General features: G+C 39.9%; 4 protein-coding genes and 1 long non-coding RNA gene across 15 annotated transcripts in view; 2 read left to right on the top strand and 3 right to left on the bottom strand.

Moving 5' to 3' along the window:
• Positions 1-368: 368 nt before the first annotated feature.
• Positions 369-1773, bottom strand: LOC115665017 (protein WHAT'S THIS FACTOR 1 homolog, chloroplastic-like). Its single transcript, XM_056319049.1, has one exon. The coding sequence runs from the start codon at positions 1377-1379 to the stop codon at positions 918-920; it is 462 nt and encodes a 153-aa protein (XP_056175024.1). The 5' UTR covers positions 1380-1773; the 3' UTR covers positions 369-917.
• A 273-nt stretch (positions 1774-2046) lies between these two features.
• On the top strand, positions 2047-11525 carry LOC115664939 (meiotic recombination protein DMC1 homolog). 4 transcript variants are annotated; one of them, XM_056319047.1, is made up of 7 exons: positions 2047-2172; positions 6756-6817; positions 6935-7001; positions 7091-7183; positions 7414-7492; positions 7737-7847; positions 8270-8486. In XM_056319047.1, exons 1-7 carry the CDS (start codon positions 2152-2154, stop codon positions 8365-8367), a joined length of 531 nt encoding a protein of 176 aa, XP_056175022.1. In that variant the 5' UTR covers positions 2047-2151; the 3' UTR covers positions 8368-8486. The 4 variants fall into 4 exon arrangements, 2 of the variants coding, with proteins under 2 accessions (XP_056175022.1, XP_056175023.1); XM_056319048.1 differs by lacking the exon at positions 7091-7183; XR_008818225.1 differs by lacking the exons at positions 2047-2172; positions 7737-7847; positions 8270-8486 and adding exons at positions 7264-7332; positions 10487-10734; positions 11071-11525 and having other exon boundaries at positions 6291-7001.
• LOC130140217 (uncharacterized) lies at positions 9813-10261 on the top strand. Its single transcript, XR_008818236.1, has 2 exons — positions 9813-10090; positions 10179-10261. It is a non-coding gene; the product is annotated as an uncharacterized LOC130140217 (long non-coding RNA).
• Positions 11526-11701: 176 nt separating the features above from the next.
• Positions 11702-21765, bottom strand: part of LOC115662059 (putative disease resistance RPP13-like protein 1) — a 73967-nt gene continuing 63903 nt past the window's right edge. For 3 of the 7 annotated variants that reach the window (XM_056319036.1, XM_056319032.1, XM_056319033.1), the window contains exons 6-8: positions 13225-13617; positions 12477-12597; positions 11702-12125 (exon numbers count right to left, since the gene is read on the bottom strand). The gene's annotated coding sequence lies outside the window, so the exon portion shown is untranslated. Of the gene's footprint in view, positions 12126-12476; positions 12598-13224; positions 13618-13723; positions 13830-14059; positions 14136-14250; positions 14303-14404; positions 14580-16109; positions 16183-21765 lie in introns of those variants that run through there. The other 4 variants (XM_056319035.1, XM_056319037.1, XM_056319034.1 and 1 more) reach the window with 4 other exon arrangements.
• Positions 15318-19857, bottom strand: LOC115664957 (putative disease resistance RPP13-like protein 1). Of its 2 annotated transcripts, none has more exons than XM_056319028.1 (2): positions 16253-19857; positions 15318-16108 (listed from the first exon to the last, which is right to left on the bottom strand). In XM_056319028.1, exons 1-2 carry the CDS (start codon positions 19680-19682, stop codon positions 15453-15455), a joined length of 4086 nt encoding a protein of 1361 aa, XP_056175003.1. In that variant the 5' UTR covers positions 19683-19857; the 3' UTR covers positions 15318-15452. The 2 variants fall into 2 exon arrangements, with proteins under 2 accessions (XP_056175003.1, XP_056175004.1); XM_056319029.1 differs by having other exon boundaries at positions 15318-19293; positions 19376-19512.

The following is a 21765-nucleotide window of genomic DNA, read 5'->3' as shown; positions in this document are numbered from 1 at the left end:
GTGCACATTAGTAATGTCATTTCCACACAACCAAAAGCTGTGGAAAGCCATCTATGATTCAAACTAAAAAACCAGTCTTCCTATTTTCAAAGGCTCTCCTATTTCTTTCTTCCAAACAAATCAGTAAGCTAAAGAAATGAATCAACCATAAACACAGCCCAGCATAAACAAAGAGTTATATAAACTACTTATCGTTCGATGCTGGGTTCTAAAAAACAACAAAAGGAAGTTCTCTAGTAGAACCCAAAAACATGAGTGTGCCATAGTTTCATGGAGATTTTGAATAGAAATTGCAAGACCTATGGAAGAGGCAATCAGATAGAAAGCAAATGAAAGTATGTTGCAAAAGGAAGTTTTAGATATTGTGCACCTGAATATCCATGCACAGCGATGAACAAGGCATTACTGCAGGGTGAGCTCAGAATCTAATTTGAAACAACAATAGAAAGAACGTTAATTATTGCAGCGGCAGATAGGCTATGTTCTCCATGATTGCTACTACCCAATCATCTCTTTGACCCAACAATTGAGATTCAAATAACTTGCAGGATTGTAAGTTCAACTTCAGAATAGCAGATTAGTATTGCAGAACTCAGTAACTCGGACCAATAACTGGGAATGAACCGGTCACCGTACATAGACTGCTTCTGATGTCCTTGCTGGCACCAAGGCAGGCTGAGAGTTGCCAAAAGCACTATCTGCACATTTCTTAATCATTGATTCAGGAGTTCCAGTGGCAATGTTTAGGACTAACAAGGAATGAAATGGATCAGTCCGTTATTGGTTAACTTAGTTTATAGATGTAAGGACGAGTTTGTCTAATTAAATCTGTACAGAAAATACTCCAAACTTTGAACTTGTGAAGAAGAAGACTGGAAAGCAAGTAATCTTGACTGCTCGAACAAGAACATATGACCTTAAAATGAATCACAAGGCTTGTATTCATTGTCGATTTCATATATATCCATGAAGGAGCTGTCTCCAACTGCAATATCCTCCAATTCACTAATGGCTTCTTCTTGGTCAAGCTGCATAGGGATGCCTTCATCCTCAGAGTTACCCTCAAGAAAATCATTATCTTCCATATCCGATATGTCTGTAAAAGTTTCTATCTTTTTCTTCCTCCTTCTATAACCAATAAGGCTTAGGACCTTTTCCTTCCACAGAACCAGCGGACATTTCTGAATCAGCTCTGCACCTTCATAAGCTCCTGTCAAGAACACACTAAACCTCTTCCCCCTCTCAGAGACATAGAAAACGCCAAGATGCTTCAACAAGAGTCTCATCAGCTTCTGAGGCATCACGAATTCTCGTCGAAAGTGGGTGAGGTGATCCGTTACCAACCTCTTTTCCATTGTGAAGCTGAGTAGCTCATGCATCACCGCAATGGCCCTCTTATCGAATTCTTTTGATACAGCTTGGAGGCCACGTGCATCAGCCTAAGGAGATAAGTAAGATCTTTTCTGAAAGTGCTCAATCGACCCTCCATATCTATAGATTTTATTGTAACTGGCAGGAAACTTCAAGGGGAAAGATAGGGAAAGCAACCCTGGAGTATGACAGGCAGATTCTGATACCCCCAATACGGCTTTCTCCAACTCTGTGATAGCCCAAGCAGGATTCCACTCGACAAGCTCGAGATAATCAACTTCATCCGGAGATTTAACCACTTTGAAGTGCTGTGGATACTCGTGTACCCACTTGCTCCTAAAATCAATTGGCAAACCAAACTCTCTCCTGAAATGAGCAATTTTGTCCAATGGAAGCCATTTATCGACTGACATCATCAACATCCTAATCACGTATTCGGCCGCCGTGCCAGAGTGTTCCCTAATCAATCTCTCCTCTTCCTCTAAGAGGTCTTCAGCTTCTTTAGTCATTCCACATCACAATACCCCCTTCTAATCCTTGTACAACTCAAACAGCTTCGGTGACTTCCAAATAAAATCCACTATACTGTGTGGCTTGGGCGAATTAATTTGTCTCCGGTATCGATCCAACGACCTCACGGGGATTATCATCTCGGGTTCCTTCTTCAACATTTCCATCAGAACCAACACCTTAGACACCACTTTATGCTTCTCGGTGGCGATTTCGAGATCATGGACCCTCTTGTTCTTGCTCCTATCTTGCACTCTCTTGTTCGTGGTCATGAATCTACGCTGCGACCAGGTAAGCAAAACCTCGCCAAAACTCCAATTTCCTCTCAGGGTAGGCAGACGCACTGGCGAGGTGACAATGCATCCAAACTCTCTTGCCGCACTCCATTCGTTCGAGGAAGCTACGTTTTACAGTGAATTGAAGATGGGTCATCTCAAGACGCTAATGCCTTGCTCCAAGTTCAAGAAACAAGCCCAAGAAAAGCGAATGCCTCTCACTCGGGACAGACATCAAACAGCTTGCGTGCAACGCAATGAGGGAAAACAAGACCGTGAAACGAAAACATTCGAGAAGATCACCGTGCAAGCACGATTACCACCACCTTGGGTTCCCTCGATCAGCACCAGTTACGGTTGGATTTCAAGTGTGGTTTGTGCTGAGAACGAAGAAGAAGCGAGGCGAGAACGAGAGCGAAGGGGCGGCAGTTCTGGTTTTCGCAAGAAACGTTGGCATTTCTCTATTATTATTACTTTATGGGAAAATTTCGAAGAAGGATAGGAATTTTCCTCATTTTTTAAAATAAGAATTTAAAATGAATTTTATTTTAAATAAGAGCTTGAAGTAATTTTTATTTCAAAAAAAGGGTACGAAGTAGTCATATCAATATCAAAAAAGGGTATGATTTCACCAACTAATTAAAGGCATTTTCGTTCTTTTTTTTTATTTGAAATAATATCTATTTCAAGTCTTTATTTAAAAAATTGATGACAGTTCACGCTCTTATTTAAATTTTTCCTTGCGTTTTTCCCAAAAACTAAAAAGAAATAAAGACATATCAGCTTTTGTTTTGCTTTCGGGCTGTCCAATGAGTTTTGCATTTGTCGTCGCAATTAAAATGATTTTTTTTATTTTAAACAATTAAAAGAGCTCGAGAGTCTTACAATTGTTTATATTCATGTGTTTATAAAAAAAACTGTGGTGTTTGAGATTACCTGAAAAATCTAGTGTAAATCCATAATGAAGTTTAGTAAAAAAAATAAATTGAATCATGTGAAATCAAACATTAATAACGTGTAATAAATAGACAGTTAAACTTCTTCTTGTTATATATAAGTTTAAAAAGTTACGTAAGAGAATAATTTCTTTAAGAAAAAATATACGTAAGAGATTACTAATAATTTTAACTGTCAAGTTTGAATTGCTTATTTAGCAAATTGGAGCAGGAAGGGTCCAATACTATATAAAAATAAAATTTCATACATTACAACAATAAATCAAGTGTGCTCCGTGCTTGTCATCCTTTAACGAATTACTAAGTCACTAGTGCTAGGAAATGTGTCGGCTTAGGCAAGCACGGCCAACTCTGTCAAGAGCAATGGATGTGGAGTTTGAGTATCATGCGGTTGACCAAAGCATCTATCACAATGCCTAATCAATTTTTTCCTTTTCTAAAAAGAATTTTATTTGGTTGATAGTTTGGGAAAATTATAAACCGAGCGGGACTCATGTGAGAATGGAATCGAACTCCGTTTGCCCGGACTACCGGTCCATGATAAATCGAATTTGAGTTATTTTACGCGAAAAAAAATAAACAAACTGAATTTTCTTTCTCTCTCTTAGAGAAATGGATCTCATAAATTCATAAACTCAATTAAACCTCTTTCTCTTTTAAAAAAAAAAAAGAGAAGAAAGAATGAACTCAATCTTATAGCGGATTTCAAATCATTACTCAACTCGAATTAACCTGATCAAATCGATCCCGCTTCTAACCTTCCTATATAAACTCGTTTTAATTTCTAATTGTTTCCCATTGCAAATTTTTTTTTAAACTCTCTTCTTCTTTTTCACTTAGCAAACCAACCTGCAATCACACGGATGTAGAGAAATTTGAAGCTCTCACATTGCGACATTGAGGTGAATATAAAATCGAGCAAAATGGAATTGAGTTATTAAATGCGAAATTAAAAAAATCAAACACAATTTATTCTATCCCTCTTTAGGAATGGATCTTGTAAATTCTTAAAATTATTTTAAGAATTCATAAGATCCATTAAACCTCAATTTGTAAGATCTATTTCGGAATAATAAAACTCAATTAAACATCTTTTTCTTAAAAAAGAAAAGAGAAAAGAAAAATAAGGCAAGAGCCCTTCTTCTCGCTTCCCGCCTCTCTCTATATATAGACGATTCCCTCCCATTTCCTATCGTTTCCCATCCTCAAAAAATTTGAAAGTCTCTCTTTCTCCGCAGAGCAAAAGAACTTCGTCGCCGATCGTCACGCTCCATCGTTGAGGACGATTTCATTTCTCAGGTGAATTTTGCGAGCTCCGGCAGATTTCGATTCGTGTCCTCTGCCGCGATTTCATCTCCGAGGATGATTTCTGAGTTCCGGCTCGTGTTTCTCGCTGATCTGCACAGCCGACGAAGAGCAGAGCTAGCTGCAGCTCGTGGAAAGAGAAGACATCGACGACGGCGACGATGAGGACGACGTGATCGGAACGATCAACGAAGTAAGTGAGAGCGAAATGGAGCGCCGGCGACTGCTCTCTGCTCGTGTCATCGATTTGTCGTGAGTTTTGGCGGCGTCGTGTTTAGGCTTGCGAGGCGAAGATTCGGTTTGGTTCTGACTTCTGAGATGATGATAATCGTTATTTTCTGATCAGCTCGTAGGCGATTATTGACTTCGCTAATTTTGTTTGGATTCGATTTCGTTCACCTGATGCTCTCGTCGTTGAAGTGAACTTCGTAGTCGACCAAGTTTGTTTGGTCTCTGTTCCGAAGTCGAAATAGAATGCAAATCGTTCGACGCATCTATAGCTGTAAATCTCTGTGTATATTGATATAAAGTGACTCTAAATCCTGCTCAGCGGATTAGCTTGATTTCGGTTTGGTTGCTCAGTTTAGCTCGATTTTCCTGGAACATCACCGCGAATCCATTCATATTTTTTACATCTTGACCATTCCAGTGAATCCGTTGTGATTTTCCATGCATAAGATAGAGTAATTTTCGCTGCCGTTCAAACATGATATGTCTGATTCACCTCTTTGACGTACGTCTTCTGATCATACAAGAGCAATTCGGCTTTTGTTTATGTTAGGTGACATTCAAATTGCACGTGTGTTTTCCACGTATTTGTGACACATATGAATTAATAACGAGTATCCTAAGCTAAATTCGTCAATAATCACTATTGGAACACTAGATTGTCATTGATCTAGGAAATGCTTTTGTCTTGACATTCTACGTCCAACAAGGTATGGTTAACACGATGGCGTGTCATTCTCACGTTCTTTCTCTGAACTATGCTCATGTTTTTGTTTGCAGTTATTTCTCAGCGAATAAATGCTGGAGATGTAGGAATCTACACTTGCAATGGCTTGATGACGCATACAAAGAAGGTATCTTCTGATCTTCAGTTCCGAAAATTAAGTGGAGGTATTATTTGGCTATGGTGATTTCCTTTGTCTTTGTTTTGTTCTTTTGTAGCACTTGACTGGAGCAAAAGATGAGAGGATATGCGATGCGAAGCAGCTGAAAATATAGTGGTTAGAGCTTAAATTCTTCTTTTCCTGAGATGGTGGCTGCTATCAATCGGAACTTCTATATGCATCTCGCATTAACTTCCCCTTGTTTTCATCAGAATTTTGGTTATATTACTGGAAGTGACGCTATGCTCAGAGTAAGTTCTTAATCCTACAAACTTCGAGCTAAAATGGTTCGGAAGACCTGAATGAGTCATTGACCCTAGAAATAAAGTCTGCAAATTAGCATATGGACTGTAGAAAGCTGCACTAGCTCTAAACACTATTGACCTCACAGCACAACATACTTTTAATGTCTTTGTTTCCAGAGAAAGTCGGTTGTTCGCATCACAACTGGAAGCCAAGCCCTCGATGAGCTTTTTAGGAGGTAATAGACTTTGTTTTGCAGATTGTGTATATTATTCTTCATGCGTTTCAACAAAAACAACTTTCACTGGTCTGGAAATGTTAAACAGGTGGTATTGAAACTCTGTCAATTACAGAAGCATTTGGCGAATTTCGGTGAAAAGCACAGTCCGACAACGTTAGCTTTGATGAACTTTTACTTGCTTTTGTTAGTTGGTTTTCTCAAAAAATGCTGCTAACGTCAGTTCAGGTCTGGGAAAACACAGCTTGCACATACTCTGTGTGTTTCTACTCAGGTTGGTCTGAATTGCATATTAGGTTTCCGTCCTTAACTTCTGTTGTGTTTTTATGTTTCCTAGATTAACGATGCATATATGAACATAGTGATTGAATTTCTAGTAAAGAATACAGCCATGGTTGATCTTGGCATCAGAACGTGCGTATTAGGTGATTCTGGAAGGATGGCACTGTCATTTTCTGTAATCTGCAGCCAGTATACTGGAATGCATAATATGCAGTGGTTCAAACCAAGTAGAAAAAAGCCAGGAGAGCGTACTAGGTCATAACCAATCAGAAGCCTTAATCATTGTTAGACTTGGACTTGGGTTGATCATCAGTTGAATGTAATGCTTGAAGTACTCCACTTTATATGCAAATCTTACAACATTATTTTCCCCTCTTTCCATCACTCATTATTAAAGGTAATCCTGTTCCATAAGATGATGATTTATGGTTTGTGGATTCGATGATCCTAACAATTTTTCCAGCTGCCAACTCACATGAGAGGGGGGAATGACAAGGTAGCTTACATCGACATGGACGGAACTTTGTATCCTATTATAATTTGTCAGTCATTTTCTTAACCTCAGCAAAGCTGCTTTTGTTTCATACTCGGCGTACGTCCATGTAAGTGCATATGCACTTTCTTAACTTGGTACACATGCAGTCGCCTTGATCGAATTGTACCAATAGCCAAAAGATTTGGCATGGATCCTGGTGCCGTCCTAGATAATGTAAGCAATGCTTTCTACACTGGTGGCAATTCTTCCTTCTTTTCGGGCTAATGTAATTGCTGTAATCTAGTCTTTCCATGAATTTGAAGATCATTTATGCCTGTGCCCATACTTATGAGCATCAGCACAACTTGCTTCTTGGTTTGGCTGCCAAAATGTCTGAAGAACCAATTAGGTTACTGGTAAGATGGTGCTCGAAAATCAAACTGCACAGATTTTGTGAGGTGTCGATGGGGGGCCTTAGCTGAGTTATATCCTTCAGACTGTGGATCCAGTGATCACTCTATTTTGAGTAGATTTTACTGGAAGGGGAGAATTTTCAGAGCGTTAGGTTGATTCTGAAACCATCAAATCATGTGAGTTGTAATTTTTCAGCTCATCTGGTTTGACACTAATAGATTCCCAATTGCAGAAAAAATTGGCACAAATGCTCTCACGCTTACTTAAGACAGCTGAGGAATTTAACTTGGCAGTGTACATGACCAATCAAGGTACCGCATCACATCTCCTTTCTCCCACATAGTCATCCACTAAAATTTCTTGTCCAATTTAGCCCTTTGATGGTTTCTCACTGAAAAATAGCAATTTGGGGACTGCACTAAGCTCATACTAGTTCTTGTAAATCTCAAGAACCATCTATTTGGTGTAAATTGGCGATGCGTACAGTAGCTGCAGTCCACGAGTTAAGGAAAAGATGGTTTTTTGATGACTTTGTCTTTATTTTATTTGTTTCAGTCATTGCTGATCCAGGCCGTGGTGTGTTCGTATCAGACCCAAAGAAACCCGCAGGCGGGCATGTTCTGGCTGACGCAGCCACAATTAGGTTGATGTTTAGGAAAGGCAAAGGTGAGCAGCCCGTTTGCAAGGTGTTCAATGCCCCGAAGCTGAAGCTGTATCCTTTTTGTGCCAGATCTTCCTCTAGTTATATACTTTCTTGAACTTTATGAGATCATACTGCAGAGACTTAAGTAAAATATCTATAAGTCTATATCAAAATCTTCGAGAAAGTTGATACTGAGTCTACATATAGATAGGTGGAGACCTGATTTAAGCATGATGCTCACAGTATACTCGATGTTGTATGGAGATCCGCAAACACGTTGAATACCAAATTTATGCAGAGGAAAATTAAACAAAAAGAAGCGGAGATCGAGAATTTTTCAAAACCATCACTTTTTAAAGAAATTTTAGCGAGAGCTCATATGTCAATAAGATGAGATTGAGATTTATTTCATCTATGTTGAACTTGACAGATGCACGTTTTTCAGATAACACCAGGGGTCATAGCCAATGCAAAGGACTAAAGAGGTCTCTCCAACCAGGAAGGCCGGGCGAAGTACTTTTTTATTTTGAATCTGCAATTTGATATTAGCTATCGCATTGACAGCTTTCTCTATCTTCTTTCATATTAAGTTTGTATGGGCATGTGTCAAGTTCCCTTTGACTGCTTAAAAATTGCACGAGAGTTTGCCGCTTTCGCCTTGATATCTAACTTGATATATTGTCTATTATTAAAGTTCAGATGACCCTTCACAAGGCGTTGTGTAAACTCGATTTCCATATGAGGACAAGCATGCCTCAAGTTATCATGGTTCACATTTGTCCACATATAACACAGTAGACATTTAAGTAAAAAAAACACGACATTGAATAGACTCTCTGCATGATGGCTAAATGAAATGCTAGAAAGATATTATTGCACAGCATGATCAGGTTTTGTAAAGGCTTGGTTCTATTAGCAACATATACAGCTGGATAAAAAAATGTTACCTCAAATTCTCAACATAGAGCAACCAACCGTTAGAGTTGAAAATTGTCAATGTATGAGAAAGGCTGACTGGGTCATAAGCAACAGGAGGTCATTCGATAGCTAATGGCCTAGCCAAAAAAGGGCCACAAAGCATATGACTCGGTAGTGTGTGGACTAGTTCGCAGCACTTCCAACTCTAGGCATGCTGGACTCCTTCTTAGTCTCCGCATCCACTTTGAACGTGGCGCCACACACTTGGCCAGAGCTGTCCACCCTAGGAACCGGCTTCACCTCATTCGGTGGGTGCTCATAACTCCTCAAACCTCTGGAGCTGGTAAAGAAGCATCCTGAGTACAAAAAGAAGGCAACGTTAAAAGGTGAACGCGATTTGGAGCTGGAAAACCATCGGAAGAGCAACATTGTAGGTGAATATGCACCTGTCAAAACATGCATACAAGTAAAGAACACCATTTTAACCTTAGATTAAAAATTTAGGTTTGAAACCAATTTTTTCCAATTTGTTGTTACCCAACAACATAACATTCTCCTCTGAACTCTGCTTAATATCAGCAGAGCTCATCCATTCTTACTTTTCACATTCCAATGCTCGGAGGAAACTCCAGTGATGCTGCATTAATGATCCGTGCAAATAATTACCTTTAGGAAATAGTGCAACAGTTTCCCATAGCCCTTCTTCATGACTTCTACATCGTCTGAGAGAACAAGATTGCCTTTGGAATCACTTCCCCAGAAGAAAGGGAAACTTTTGTCAACATCCTGTATGATTCGCCTCAGTGGCTGGTTTTCGGATATTTATGTGAAAAATCTCCATGAGTAAAATCAGTTTATATTAAGCATTGAATTAAGGAAACTGACTTCAGATGGAAGAATGAATTGCGGCAGTTAGCAAATGAAAGCGAATGTGGATCGATTTTACTTCATTGGATCCAAACCCAATCAATCTTGATGAGAGCGATATCTTGGATGAGGGGCCAAGAGTCGCCGGTGAGTTTTGAGCGTCCATCTTTCAGAATCTCGCATCTACATATGTGCAATTGTTGGAGGGAGGGAGGCCATCCTCTGGCATTCACCTCAACTTCGGGCAATCTTCAATCCATAAATGTTGGAGAGAGGAGAGATGGTTGTGAAGACTGCTTGATAGTCTTTCCACGTTCCTCGTATCTGTCAAGTTAAGAGAGGTTAGAGAAGAAGGAAAGAGAAGACTCCACACATCCTCGTCCTCGGAAGGAAACCACACCTTCTCTCTAAATTCGTTTCCAGAGAAAGTCGGTTGTTCGCATCACAACTGGAAGCCAAGCCCTCGATGAACTTTTAGGCGGTAATAGACTTTCTTTTACAGATTGTGTATATTATTCTTCATTTGTTTCAATAAAAACAACTTTCTCTAGTTTGGCAATGTTAAACAGGTGGTATTGAATCTCTAACAATTACAGAAGCATTTGGCGAATTTCGGTGAGAAGCACAGTCCAACAACGTTACCTTTGATGAACTTTTACTTGCTTTTGTTAGTTGGTTTCCCACAAACTTGTGCATCCGTTAGAAGATCTTATCCCATTTAGCCCTTTGATGGTTGCTCACTGAAAGACAGCAATTTCGGGACGGCACTAAGCTCATACTGATTCGTGCAAACTAGTGATACATAGAGTAGCTGCAGTCCGTGAGTTAGGAAGAAGATAATTTTTTGACGACTCTGTCTTTGATTTGTTTGTTTCAGTCGGAGCTGATCCAGGCGGTGGTGTATTCATATTAGACCCAAAAGAAACCTGCAGGTGGGCATGCTCTGGCTCTTGCAGCCACAATTAGGTTGACGTTTAGGAAAGGCAAAGGTGAGCAGCGCGTCTGCAAGGTGTTTGATGGCCCAAACCTACCGGAAGCTGAAGCTATATCCCTTTTGCGCCAGATCTTCGTCTAGCTGTATACTTTACTCCATTGAATTTTACCCGATTATACTGCGGAGACCAGGTAAAATATCTAGGAATTTATATCAAAATATGTAATAAAGTCGATACCGAATCTTCATATGGATAGGTGGAGTCTTGATTTAAGCATGATATTTACAATATACCTATGTTGAATGGAGATCGATGAACGTGTCAAATATGAATATTGTGTGGAGGAATTAAATAAGAAAGTGGATGTCGAGAATACTTCTAAGCAGGAGTGGTTGATTAACTGTGCAGCTTGTGCTATGTATACGATGCACATCTATCAATACCATCACTTAATTTCACTCAGAAAATTTAGCGAGAGCTCATCATGTCAATAAGAGAAGACTGAGACTTGTTCCATGTGTGTTAGACTTGATGAACACGTTGTTCAGATTACACCAGGAGGCATGGCCGCTGCAAAGGACTAAAGAGGTCCCTGCAAGCAGAACAATAAGATCAAGCACTAAAAATGATAATGAAAGAGGGCGCCATGTCTGGACGGGCGGGCGGAATGGATGAGCAAAGGGTGCCATGGACTGAGGAAGATCCCGAGACTCATCTAAGACAACTAAATGCACCCCGAGGTTCTGCCGAGGAACTGGGGGACCTTCTTGAGCACAGGATAGGCAATTGAGAGATAGAGCTAGCCTATTCCCTTTTGTGTTGATCTGCAATTTGATATTAGCTGAGTATTGACAGCTTCCTTCTATCTTCTTTTTCCTATTAAGTTTGTATCGGCACGTGTCAAGTTCCCGTTGACATCTTAAAAATTGCAAGATTGACTGCTGCTTTAGCCCTAATCTCTAACATGCTATCATTGTCTGTTATCGAAGTTCAGATGATCCTTCATAATGCGTCGGGTTAACTCGATTTCCATATGAGAACCAGCATGCTCCAAGTTATTTCGGTCCACTTTTTTCCTCATTTAACAACTAGTAGAGATAACAGCATTACAATAGACATCTAATTCGAAAAAACGTAACATAAGAAAAATTGCATGATGGCTAACTGAAATGCCAGAAAGATATTATTGCACATGATCAGGTTCTTTAAAGGCTTGGTTTTATAAAAAACATGTACAGCTGCATAAAACGTCATCTCAAACTCTCAACATAGAGCAACCGACCATTAGAGCTGAAAATTGTCAATATATGAGAAAGGGTGATTGGGTTATAAGCAATAGAAGGCCATTCAATAACTAATGGCCTGGCCAAAAAAGGGCCATAAACCATAAGACTCAGTAGTGCGAGGACCAGTTCGCAGCACTCCCAACTCTAGGCATGCTGGACTCCTTCTTAGACTCCGCATCCACTTTGAATGTCGCACCGCACACTTGGCCAAGCTGTCCACCCTAGGAACCGGCTTCACCTCATTCAGTGGGTGCTCATATCTCCTCAAAACCTCCAGAGCTAGTAAAGAAGCATCCTGAGCGGAAAAGAAGGCAATGTTTAGAGGTGAACAGTTCGGTGCTCGAAAACCATTGGAAGAGCAACATTGTAGGTGAAAATGCACATGTCAAAACACGCATACAGATAAAGATTGCCACTTTAACCCTAGATCAACAAGTTAGATTTGAAACCAATTTTTCCAACTCATGCCAAAGCTTATGCATCTTTACTTCCTATAAGTCTTCCAATATGTTGTTACCCAACAATGCAACATTCTCCTGTGAACTCTGCTTAATATCAGCAGAGCTCATCCATGCTTACTTTTCACATTTCAATGTGCGGAGTAAACTCCAGTGAAGCTGCATCAATAATCCCTGAAAATGATTACCTTTCGAGAATGGTGCAAAGGATTTCCCACAGCCCTTCTTCACAACTTCTGCATCATCCGAGAGGACAAGATTACCTTCAGAATCACTTCCCCAGAAGAAAGGAACACTTCCATCAACATCCTGCATGATTAAGACAAGAGAAGGGATTAGATAGATCTCAGGTGGAGGGAGAGATTGAGAGAGATATTCCAGATCGAAACCAATGAATAAAGTCCAACAAAAATCAGTTTGATCTAACCATTGCCTCTCTAAACAAAGAAATCAAGAATCTTTGTTTTTTTAGAGCGACCGTTACTATTCTTTTTTCTAAAGCTACCATTATCAAGAGATGGACTGGGTACTTGAATAGAAGAAAGATGAACTTTAATTTTTGACCAGGCAATCAGTTTTTAAAAGGGTTTTGATCTGCAAGTTCATTCGTAATTTAGCTGTTAAATTCGCACATTCAAAACCTCTGTTTTCAATCTATTCTTCCATCTACACAATAAGTGTTATAAGAAGAAAGAAAGCTTCTTATTTTGAATATGACCTGAAAATGTTGAAAGGACATTATCTAATTTCATTATAGTATTTTTTGGCTAGGGACGGCCTACGATATAGTTACTAAAAGCAATTCTGTACTTAGAGTTGAAAGTACAAATTTTTTGTTGATCATGAAAATATTATCAAAATTAATTCTCCTGAACAGTGCCAAACAACGAAAATGGGGAAAATATCTTCGTACAGCTAATTTCTCATAAATTATACCAGGACTGCAATCCAGACTCAGTTTTTAAGCTATTGGCAAATGATACTGCATATTCAATGTCAAAGACTTAGACTCGTCCTTCTGCGAACCCTAATCAAATGACACACGTCTGCCGCTGTAAATGTGAGTACATCCTGTATATCAGCAGCAATCGTCTCCTCATCCTTTTTTATTTTCTCTTTGTAGATAAGCCTCATTATATGTTTTGTAAGGTACCATGACCCCATAGAACCACTCTTGGATGATTAAAAGAACTAAACTTGCCTGATTCAACGTGGACTGAAGTATCTTCTTATGATCCTGAAATTCCCATGGAAAGGCGCCACCTTGCCTTGAGAAACCACCCAGAGCTCGTCCATGCTTGCAGATATTACATGCTCATTGTGACTAAACTGCAAATCAAGGTGAAAAGAGGGCTATTATATGTGAAGACGATAGATCATTGGTCAAATTGAAGTATTTAGGCAAGAAAATCAATCTCGCCATCAGAATTCCTCCTTGGAACAAGACCAGACCTTGAATGAGCACCTCAACTGCATTCAAATCCTGCAGTTTGGGATAGTAAAAAACGCAGAATCATACTCATCAATCCTTAGACAAGAAACTAGCAATTTACAAAGATAACACTTTAGTAGTCACTGGTCATTAAAGCAGAACTTAAAGTCCACATTTATAAACAAAGAGATTTCCGCGTAAATTATGTGCAAAGCCCAATACTGCCTATAGGCACAGATATCTGAACTACTCGGTATTATAAATTTCTGTAATACAAAAACACTGATCAGGCTAGCATAACTATTCTATTCCCAATATTTTGCAAGTTGGAACTATTACATTGGTTTCTATTCCATTATAAGTTAGATGTATGGTGACAGAGGCTCCCTGAAGCTGTGATCACTGATTGCTTCTTCTGTATTTTCAATGTAAAGACCATATTCCAATAAGTTCAATTAGTGCAAGACTATAACAAGCTCACTGAAATAGTAACATAAGTCACAAAGTGGAGAAAAATGAGTTAAACTTACCAGATGATTGGATGGCTCGTCAAGCAAAATGCAACTCTGCTTTTCTGACCACCTATTTATATGGTCAAAGCACCATGTTATATTTGCAATAACATCCAAAAAGCCTAAGAGAAAGTACAAAGTGAACCGCAATTCAGATTACACATTAACTAACCTCTAATGGAGCCTCACAATGTCATACGAAAATTGCTTCAACAAAAAATTTACAGATCCAACAGTAGCAGAGAGGAGAGAGATGTATCGGACAAGGTATACATTGGTTGAAGTGCAATATTTCCAGTTACACCAAAGGAACACAAGTGAGCTCGAAGCTTTTGTTCCGGAACTCCCTGCGGGAAGAATGCCACATAAGAAGGTATTTTCAGACAAAATGACAGAATGTATGACGAAATCTTATTCCGCAGTGGAGTAAACGCAAACAACTGATACTTTAAAGAACTGAATAGATCTGCCCCAAGGGTCACTGCTGACAATGCAAACACAGAGGCAGGCAACATATCGTTACAATCTCAACCAAATAAGCATGAGTATATTGGCTAAAAATTTCTAGCAAGCTGTAAGTAACAGTTCCTAACCCAACAGAGATCAAGACCCAAACGGAAGGTGGTTTATGAATATCGATCGTATCATGAATTGGAGTTGAATTGAAAGCTTGGAGCCATGAGCTGCCCTAGATAGACTGCTTCATACTACGAAGGATCATCATCAACAAAAAGAAGGTCCTCGATGATAAAGAAAACCATAAAAAAGAAAAACAGCATCCCCTTTCTTCACAATCATATCACAGCTTGCACATAACTAATCATGTTTTTAGATTTTGAGAGAGATTATTCTTATTTAGATCATAATCACTAGAAGAAAATTTAGAACATATCAATGCACCAAATAAAATTAAACGCTGCTTCTTTTTCTGTAAATTGCAAAAAATGAGACATAACATTGACATACTAGGAAGGGGATAGTGCTGTCAAAATTGGGATCTGGATCCCCCATTCTTTTTCTGTAGATGGAAGAAGGAACCGCGGCAGTCAGCAAATGAAAGCGAAAGTGGATCGATTTCACTTCATGTGAGACATCTCCACGGGAAAGTATCATTTGGTATTAAGCATCGAATCGAGGAAGCAGAAATGGAAATCGATGCCTCCAAAAACCATAAAACTCACCCGAACCCTAGGAAACCCACTGTACATGGCCGAATCAATTCACCAGATCTGATGGTTATCAATGTTGATGCTCGGGATGTCTTGGATGAGGGGCCAATAGTCGCCACCGAGGTTTGAGCATCGGTCTTTCAGAATCTCGCATCGATATATCTCCAATCGTTGGAGGGAGGGAGGGAGGCCATCCTCTGGCAAGTACCTCAACTTCGGGCATTCTTGGATCCATAACAGTCGGAGAGAGGAGAGACGGTTGCGAAGACCGCTCGACAGTCTTTCCACGTTCTTCATCTCTCTAATTGCAAGAAGGGCTAGAGAGGAAGGGAAGAGAAGACTCCACGCATCCTCCTCCTCCTCGTTCTCCTCCGAAGGAAACCGCACCTTCTCTCCGTCCCCTCCCATGCTCCATCCGTCAATTATCAGTATCTCGAGGGAAGTGAGCATGTGTAGGCCCCATTCTCTCATTGGCTGCTTCAGGTTCTCGCAGTCCCTAATTTCAAAGGACCGCAAATTGGGAGGCAAGCCTCCTCTGGGGAAGCGTTCGATATTTTCACACCACGTAATCTGTAGTTCCCGGAGGGAAGTAAGACGATGCCACTCATTTGGTAGGGACTTTATCTTCGGGCACATAAAAAGATCAAGTGTCGATAGGGACGTGGGAAGGGGAGGGAAGTCCTCCACCTCCAATTCTGGACAGCTACCTATTCCCAAAAAAGTGAGATTTTTACAGCCGGCAATGTCACAGTTGGCAATAGACTTTATCTTCGGACATTCACTGAGAGCGAAATATGACAGGGTGATGGGAAGGGGAGGGAAGTCCTCTATCTCCAGTGCTGGACAGTCACTTATTTTCAAATGAGTGAGATGGGCGAGCGTGTGAAGACACTGAGGTAAGCTTCTCAGATTCTTACAGTCGGAAATAACCAAAAATTTCAGCGATTCTACTTCGGTGATCTCTTCCAGCGACTCCAGTCCCTCGTACTCCTGAAGACAAAGTTCCCTCAAAGCAGCAAGTCTACCCTTGGCAAACGAAAATGATATCCGAGAGTCTTGATGACTACTCTGCAGATATTCAAATTGTGACATCGTGTTATTGCTATCGGGGTCATCTTGAGGAATGGTTAGTCCCATGATTTTTGGACAATTCGAAATGGTCAAACGTCTAAGTGCATGCATCTTGCTTGGAAGCCTTTCCAAACTCGTGCAATTTGTCAATTCCATCCTTTCAAGGTTGCACAATAGCTCTATCTCTCCTTCTTCCGCCACAAATGATGTGAATCGTGGACAATTTTTGATGACTACACTCTCGAGGCAAGTAAGTTTTCGCATTTCATTTCCATCTTGCCACAGGTAGGTTAGCTTGCCACAGCCTCCTATATCGAGCTCCTTCAACTTATGCATGCAGCTCATAAACCTTGGATCAAAGCAAACAAGCTCCGCAAGATTTTCAATTTTTAATATGGTTAGAGAAGATAGGTTGACGAAACTCTTTAAGATCTCCCTGTTGCAATCCTCAAAATATAACTTATGGAGAGATGGAAGACAAACCACACCTGTTGAGTCATTCAAACGCTGGCAATGACGAATTTTGAGCTCTAACAGATGATCAAGTTGATAAGGCAATGTCCCTGTCAACTCAGGACAGCTCTGGACAACAAGATGCCGAAGACAGGAGAATGGTACTTCGTTTTCTTGGCCTCTGGTATAACGAGACCAATCTTTCCATGCCGACATCCGATCAAACTTCAAAATTGTTAAGGATGGAAAAGGGCGTTCAATTCCGTAAAATTCAGAGCCTATCATGCTTACTGTATTTAAACCTTCAAGAGATAATTCTCTAAGTGAAGGTAGCTGTCCAAGTGATGGCAGTGATTTAACATTAGGACAGTCACGCAAGCACAAAGACACTATCTTAGAGTAACATGGATAACCTAACCATGACGGGAATAGTCCACCACCGTAGTACGAGATAGTGAGATTTTCAAGATTAGTGTGAGGTCGTAGAGCACGAAGCACCTGTTCTTCATGCTCATCATTTCGGAGATTTCCAAAATCTTTATCCCAAAGCAAGATTAAGTTGCTGAGGCCCTCCTTTCCCAACAAATTAGCATCTCTAACTTCTTCCACCTTTTGCAATTCAGATACGATTAATCCTCCCTGAAGATGCGGCAAGTTCTTTAACTCCTTTAACTGTGACCCTTTCTCTGGTGCTACCACGAACTTGGACAAGATAATAAGATTCTTCAAATTACCAATACTCAACGGCATCTCTTTTAGACTCTCTGTATCTCTAATGTCAAGAAACTGTAAGCTGACCAAATTTGTGATATCTTGAGGCAACATAGAAAGGCGCAAACAACCTTTTAAGATCAAAGCTTGTAATTTGCACATGGCGCAAATTGACTCGGGTAGCCTTATGATGCTAGTGTATGAGAGATTAAGATATCGGAGATGTTTTAAATCACCAACACAATCCGGTACCTCTATGATGTCACAATGACATAATGATAACACCCGCAAGTACTTCGAGTTTGTTAGCAACTCATGCAGCACCTTTTTGGAAATATAGATTTTTTTTCCGACATGATCAAATTGAGCAATCAGCAGCATTAAACTTCTTAGTGCCTTCATTCCAGCAAATGCTCTCAAGCTTCTTGATGTAACATACCCCGATGAGATGAATGATGCATAGCGAGCTTTCTCTTCAAGAGAGGCATTATCTTCATCACCCACTAGCTGAGACTCGCTAGAGGTAAAGCATGTCACATCCGCAATTGACTTTGCCAGGTCATTCAAAAGATCGTGCATCGAAAACTTGGATGTGTCAACACTGGATTGTTGAAAAAAGGATCTGGATACTAACTCATCGAAGTAATTGCATCCTAATTTCAAGATATTCTCTTTTGCTTTCCGTCCATCTAAAAAGCCCTCTGCTATCCATAAGAGTACAACATCGTCCCTCTCAAATTCGTAGTCCTTTGGAAATACTGCGCAATATGCAAAACATCTCTTCAGATAAGAAGGAAGATGCACATAGCTCAATTTCAAAGCTGGAAGAACCTCATCATTTTCTCCCGTGGCTACATCCCAAATTCTATTTTTTAAAATAGCTTCCCATTCGTTGGGATTCTCTTTATTACGTAGGAGACCGCCCAATATCTTCACTGCCAAAGGTAAACCTCTACATTTTTCAGCCATTTTCTTGCCAATTGTTTCAAGACCTGGGTGCCTCTCAAAATTTCTTGCTCCCAGAGCATGATAGGATAATAAGCTAGTACAGCTATTAATGGACAACTCCTTCAAAGGATATGGCGAAGCTCCTGTTATGGAAACAACAGAACGGTTGCGCGTCGTGATGATGATCTTGCTTCCCTTGGCCCCAACTTCAAACGGCTTTAAGAGGGATGTCCATTCACCATACTTCTCATTCCATACATCGTCTAAAACCATAAGAAACTTCTTCCCAGACAAATCATCTTTCAACTTAACTTGAAGCCAGTTAAGATCTTTGCCCTCGCAGGGCGATTTGCTGATCAACTGCAAAATAGTCTTCGTTATGTCGAGAACATCAAAAACATCCGAAACGCAGACCCATGCTCTCCTCTCGAAATAGCTGTTCACTCTAGGATCATTATACAGCCGTTGAGCCAAGGCTGTCTTTCCAACACCACCCATCCCAACTATGGGAATTATGCTCAGAGTAGCATCAGAATTTTGGACATCACTTATCAATAGTTCAAGTACCTGTGCCTCTTCCTCCTCCCTACCGAAAAACTGAAGCTCTGGCAAAGAAGTGCTGGGGAGCCTTTTGTTGGTGTAGTTGGATCTGTCCACAGCATTCTCTCTCAAGCTTAGATGAGCCTTCATGGTGAGAATCTTTTCCAACCTGCCATTAATCTCTTGTACCTTGGTCTCAGACACGTGCGAGCGTGATTGGTTAAAGAAAGAGAACTTCCTTTTCAACTGACCTCTGCTTGTGCTGGATTCTGCCTCCGACTTGGCCTTAGTGGCTTCGATATCGAACTCATCAAGCAAGTCTTCCATGTCATAGGCCAAGTCCCTAACATCGTCCAGCCACTGCTTCACTAGACGGTCACCACTCAGTTGCTTGTCCTGTGCACCATCTAGCACGGCATTGATTGTTTCCAGCATCCCCTTCCACTCATCAAGGGCTTTGCTGATTCCTTCTCGCTGCGCATAGTCCAATGTCAGAGAAGTCAACTTGTCGAACAAGACCTGAAAGAAGGAACCCAAAAAGATCTCTCCAATGGCCATGGGTGAATTAGTCACTGTAGAGAACAACAAGGGTTATGGGGAAGCAAAGTGATGATGAGCTTACAGAGAGAGAAAACTATAAAGTCCAGGAAGACCAAGACTTTCACCTACAAAAAAGATCAAACAAAACTCGGGGGTTAGAGAAATCAAAATAAATATACGTTTTGTCCACAAGTGTTGTTTCTTAATATTTGGAGAATATCCCCAGAGACTTTACTGTATATCATTTGCCTTTTTGTCCGGAAAGTGAAGAAAAAGTGAAAAAGAGCTAATGGGAAAGAAACTTCAATAGATTCGAGGAAGACCAAGACTTTGCAGGACGCAAATTGGAGTTTGTTGCTTCACATTTTTGACATCCCTCCTCTTTCATCCCCATGGGAATGTCTCTTTTTCCTTTACCAGTAGAACTTCCACGTGTTTCTTGCTTAAAACTAATGATCCTATAACTCTCGTCCAACTCTTTTCATGTTCATTCATATTGTGATTCTTAAGTCATTAATCTCTGTTCTTGTCTATTATAATTATGTCTAAATTTTCATATATCTTTTCAAATTTAAGTTCAATAACAGAAGAAAACGCAAAGAGAGAAACAAAAAAGAAGAAACAGCAAAAAAAGGAAAAAATATGCAGGAATGAAACCAGCAAGAGCACCACCGTCCCATGGCCATTACCGCACCGTTGCCGTCAGTACCACTGCTAGGGTGACATTTCCAATGGCGCCACCTTATAGTCACCTTCGTAGACAATATTTTTCTAGAGATGTTTTACTTAGAGCGGTTTAGGAGTTAGGGACGATGATATCGTAAGTACCTAAGCTTTTGTTCATTTTACAATCGAGAACCTGCACTTTTTGTTTGTTCAATCAAGTACCTCAATTTTTCGAATTTGGCTCACTTTAAGGCCTCCATTAAATCAATTGCCGTATCATGTGATTTGCTGGCATGACTCATTTACCCAAACAAAAGTTAAGTATAATAGCTTAATGTGGCTCGCTTACCCTGCAGATTGGATGATGAGGAGAGAGTGTGTGTGTGTGTGTTGACTCAGACGATCTAAACCGTCTAATATGTCTGCTTACGTGACAGCATATCAATATACAAGATCGGATGCCAATGTGGACAGTTTATGACCATTTGACGGCGTTAGCATCCTGTCAACATATTTCGTCCGCAATTCTAATGGAAGTCTTGACACACATTTGAAATGTTGAGGTAATTGATTGAACGAAAAAAACTTTAGAGATTTGATTACGAAAAAGAGTAATAGTTTGGATACTTGTACGATGATTGGTCTAAATTCAAATCTCAAAGGAACTTTTGTTTACGCCATATTTATTCTACAAACTCATTCCCCTTGATTCATTGCTTGGTCTCGCCTTAATATTTTTCTTTAGTAAGAATATTCATTCTTTCATGTGAAGGAGAACAGGAGGTGGTGGTGTTAATTTCAAGCGCCAAAAGATTTCAGTGGCTAAATGGCGAGCAGATTGGGAGGCTACAAAGTTCGATCATAAAAATTCGAGCTTTACACTCGAAATATTTTCGTGGATTATCAAACATTTTATTGAAGATAGACTTTTTCTCTATACTTGATTTTCTTTCGGTTGGACATTATATTAATAATATTATCATTAGATGTAACTGTGCGGACACCCATAATATAAAACTTTACTGAGAATTCTTGACCAATTACAATGAAACTGCCTAAATAATATTTTTTGTAGATAATTTGTTCCAACTCTTTGAGAGATGGATCGATATAATCTTGACCGTCTGTTCTGACCCACAAGAGATAAAATTGATACCACAAGGAAAATATTGGACGTCAATGTAAATAGTTAAAGGCTACTTAATAGCGTTGGTTTCTTATTGACATTTTTCCTTTCCGATTTCAATGGAGGTCTCACGTTGACCCACATTTGAAGTGTGAAGACAATTTATTGAACTGGAAAAAAAAACTTTAGATACTTGATTACCAGCACATAGGTAAGAAATTTGATGCACCTCATTATCTGGTTTTATTTCAGTCAATTTGAATATCTTTGGAAGCCATAGATATAAGAATGAAATTGATGGAAGTTCCT

Source organism: Syzygium oleosum, unplaced genomic scaffold (assembly GCF_021117445.2).
Source record: "Syzygium oleosum isolate NSW1041296 unplaced genomic scaffold, Sole_v2.1 Sole_v2.17, whole genome shotgun sequence".
NCBI classification, from domain to species: Eukaryota; Viridiplantae; Streptophyta; class Magnoliopsida; order Myrtales; family Myrtaceae; genus Syzygium; species Syzygium oleosum.
The sequence above is the reverse complement of the archived record's forward strand: the minus strand, read 5'-3'. Positions and strand labels throughout refer to the sequence as shown.